The 4,059-nt window shown below is 53.6% G+C and overlaps 1 protein-coding gene across 1 annotated transcript; it reads left to right on the forward strand.

The window, feature by feature from the left end:
- The first annotated feature begins 925 nt into the window (after positions 1-925).
- Positions 926-2,445, forward strand: LOC123446569 (uncharacterized protein DDB_G0271670-like). The gene has a single exon (XM_045123142.1). It carries the CDS (start codon positions 1,057-1,059, stop codon positions 2,125-2,127), a length of 1,071 nt encoding a protein of 356 aa, XP_044979077.1. The 5' UTR covers positions 926-1,056; the 3' UTR covers positions 2,128-2,445.
- The last annotated feature ends 1,614 nt before the right edge of the window (positions 2,446-4,059 follow it).

Genomic DNA, 4,059 nt, shown 5'->3' on the forward strand with positions numbered 1-4,059 from the left:
CACCAACGTCCCAAGGGCTAAGGCCACGACATTTTGAATCTGCGTCCATCGAGTCCTAGCTTCCCGGCGTTGCTCGCGTCCCCCTCCCCCTCGTGATGCAGTTCATCGCTTGCCCCACCCGGCATGCCTCCAAGTCCCCTCATTTTGCTAGGTACAATGCTCCTCCAACCTCCTTTTGACATGGTGGTTCCGACCAACTTTAGCTTCCTCATCTTCTATTCCAGATTCGGGGGCTATGGGATTGATCACTTTCACGCCCAGGGAGAAATCCCCTGCTCGGCATGCCGATGCTGGCAATGACGGCGCGTGCGGGTGTCATTTACTTCTTGAAGGCGTTGCCAAGGCCTTCACGTGCGCCCATCTTCGAGCTCACGGAGACATAGGTCGAGTTCCTCCGGACCGGATGGCAACGGCGTCTCGGCGTTGTTTTACTTCTCGAAGACGCTATCTTACTCGCTCGTGGTGTCCGTCGGATTGGCTCGGGTGATGTTGGAATTCTTCCTAGTCCGGTATAGCCGCTCCTGGTTTGGGTTTGATAGATTTAGCTGTGTTGTATCCTTTGTTCTGGTCAAGCTTTCCTTATCTCTGCACTAAGCATCATGTTCGCGCATGCCTACATTTGTGTTATTTATTGTATCCCTAGTTATACTCATTCTATTTTCGGAAATTGCCTTTTGAGTTTGAGCTCCATTGAAGTCTCCAAATGCAAAATTTAAATTTCATGAAAAAATACATATATGATTTTTTGTATTTTTTTTAAAATACGTGTTATAATGAGGGCTGTGTAATTGTATAATTATTTCAGTTGTATGTCTTATTACATTTTTTTGAAACCATTTAAAAAAATATATTAAATTATTAAAAATTCTGTCTCCATGAAGGCCGAGAGCCAAACGTACCGCCCCGATCCATCGCCATCGCCAACTATCGGGTTATGGGTACCGGACAGTTAACAGCGCGGCAGTCCCTCCATTTATAACCTCTCATCCCACCCATCTCCCTCCATATTTCTCGATACCACTATCCGCAACTCAAAGCGAACTACTAGGGCGAGCCATGGACGACGACATCGACAGCACCTGCTCTACCCCTTTCGCCAGCGCGCCCTCCAGCCCCGGGCGTTCCCCTGCCATCTTCAGCGGCGGCGGCGGCGGCGGCTATTTTTTCAGTGCACCGGCCAGCCCCATCCACCACCTGCTGTTCTCGTCCTCGTCGGCTGCTGCTGGTGCCACTAATGGCGGCGGGTACGGTGGGCTAGGTGACGCGGAGTTCGAATTCGGCGGCCCTGGCGAGCACATGATCTCCGCCGACGAGCTCTTCCAGAACGGCCAGATCCGGCCGCTCACCCTGTCCCCGCTCCCGGATCTCGACCCCGACAGCGACGAAGATGACAGCGAACGGCGCCACGGCCCCGCGCGCGGCCGCGAGCCCACGTTCCGGAGCGGCTCCGTGCACCGCCGCGCCCGGTCGATGTCCCCGATGCGCAGCCCGTCCCCGCGGCTCAAGCTGCTCGGTGCGCTCGTCCCCGCGCCAGATCTTGGCTCCGCATCCCTCTCGACCGGGGCGCCGGAGGCCCCACCTCCGGTCACCGCCTCTTCGCGCTCGTCCTCGTCTTCGTCGACCTCCTCCTCCTCGTCCTCGTCGTCCGCCCGCGGGTCCCGGCGGTGGGTGATCCTCAAGGACATGCTCCTCCACCGCAGCAAAAGCGAGCCCGGCAGCGCCCATGCGCACCAAGCCCCTGCAGCCACCGCCAAGCCGGAAAAGGCATGGCCGTTCTCGCCTTCGTGGGCGTCGAGGGACAAGGTCATCGCCAAGCTGCGCGGGACGAGGCCATCACCGCAATCGGAGACGGGAGCGGCGTCCAGCGGTGGCGTCGGTGAGGGCGACGAATCATCCCGGACGACGCGGGGTCAGGGCAGGTCCAAGGGCCGGCGGCGCTCAACGACGGTAGCGGCCGCGCACGAGAGGCTTTACGCGGCGCCGAACAGGGCGCAAGCGGAGGAGATGCGGCGGCGGACGTTCCTGCCGTACCGGCAGGGCGTCCTCGGCTGCCTGGGCTTCAGCTCCCGCGGCTACGGCGCGCTCCGCGGGTTCTCCAAAACCCTCAGCCCCGTCTTCTCCCGGTAAAAGTAAAAAGGCACTCGAGAAATCCCCCAAAAATCGAAAAGCAGAGAGCAAAAGAAGAGCTCGTTGCTACTGTTGCCGCGGTTAATTAACAAAATTAGTAAGTGCTTATTCGTTCTTTTCTGTAATATACTATGCGAGTACCGTCTTTTGTAAGTTGCTGCGTGTTCTGTATAGAGGCAGTGAGCGTGAGAAATCCCCAAGTTCGTTGGGGAGGTAGTATTGGTAGTGGTTGTCAGAAGTCACATCAACTGGTGGAGTTGGATAAATGTGGCGCGAAAGCAAAAAACACCACCACATTATGCTATTTTTGTGCGCCCATGTCTTTGGTTCAAGTACTTATATAATTGTGCCCGCATGTCGCCACGAACTAGCAGCACGAGTTGTTACTCCGCTTTGCTATCTTTGCACTTCCTGGCATGGCAACGCAACGAACAGACTTTACATCTAGACCGAAACCGTGAAGATCATATTCAGCTGGTATTGGTAATACATATGGGTAAGTAACTTTGATCCAGCTTGTGTTGTCGTCGACTTTGATTCTTGGAAATGGTGCGAGGCGCCAGATTTGCTTTGGGAGAGCCGTGTAGTTGCTGCAAAGCGGCAGCCCCGTCTTTGCACCTCCTTTACGCCGCTCACCCTCTTTTCCGATTCAGTACGAAACAAAAAGATCGCACACGTACACCGATTATTATTATATACTGTAAAATCAGTCTCAAGATTCACAGCTAGCCACGAGCGAGCCTCGCACGATCCCCCGCCTTGAGACTCGTGTTAAGCCCCATGGGATGAGGTGGCTTTGCCGTGGTCGACAAGCCCATGGCTGGTTGTGGTTGGGACGGAGTGGATCAGCAGCACTAGGCCCTGGGTGGTGTTTGGCACGCGGTACTGGCCGGCGGGGCCATAAATAAATTGATATTGATAATACCCCGCCGTTCCTAAATATAAGTCTTTCAAGAGGTTTCACTAGAACACTAAAAGCACTACATAAGGATGTATATAAACATACTTTAAAATATAGATTCACTTATTTTGCTCCGTAGTGAAATCTTTAAAAAAAAAAAGACTTATATTTAAGAACGGAGGGAGTACCGTGGATGGGCGCACCGCACATGGGAGGAGGGGGGCCAAGCGCCGTCACGTGCCGTGTCGGGCAGATGCGCGAGTCGACCTCCTCCCCCTCTCTCTCCCGCGGCCGCCGCATAATTGGGGGCGATTCTAGATCCACAAGAGAACGCGCGTGCTGACAAACGACAGCTTACGGGACACCTCGCCCACTGCCTCGGCTGGTCACTGACATGCGGGCGTGGCCGGGTTAACCGTACACCATTTCTAGAAATGCTGCCATCAGCCTGCACTGCATTCCGGTACGTGCGTAGTACGTGCGAGCTGGCTATGCATCCTTCGCGCCGATCGGGATCTTGACAGCCGATGCATGATTACAGGTACTACAGCCTTACATTACAGGAGTGCATCTCTGTCTTAATAATTATACCATATACGTAGTGCCACTGTTTTGGGCGTAGGATGGTCCTTTGGAAAAGGCTTTTCATGATTAGTCCTAGGAAACTACAGGTTAGGAATGGCTTACCTAGTGACCTAGTAGCAGTATTTGATATACTAGTTGGTGTATCATTCAACTTTTCCATAGGAGTAGCGGTTTTTCCGCAATTGACACGGATAGCTGTCATGACACTAGAATAATCTCCATGGGCTATTGACCGGGTTAAGAAATATATTAGCCACATTTATACAGCCGTACGGGGTAGTCTCTCTACTAGACATTAGGCACATTCCCATGCGGCAGGGTAGCACGTAACAAATAGTTAGGCTTTGTCAGGATACAACTCATACAATGCACCCACATGGCAGCAACACCAAACAAAAGCCGAAACGTACGCCGCCAGTCCACTGAGCAGCTTGCTGATGAGCTCC

The sequence above is a fragment of the Hordeum vulgare genome, chromosome 4H (assembly GCF_904849725.1).
Source record: "Hordeum vulgare subsp. vulgare chromosome 4H, MorexV3_pseudomolecules_assembly, whole genome shotgun sequence".
NCBI lineage: Eukaryota > Viridiplantae > Streptophyta > Magnoliopsida > Poales > Poaceae > Hordeum > Hordeum vulgare.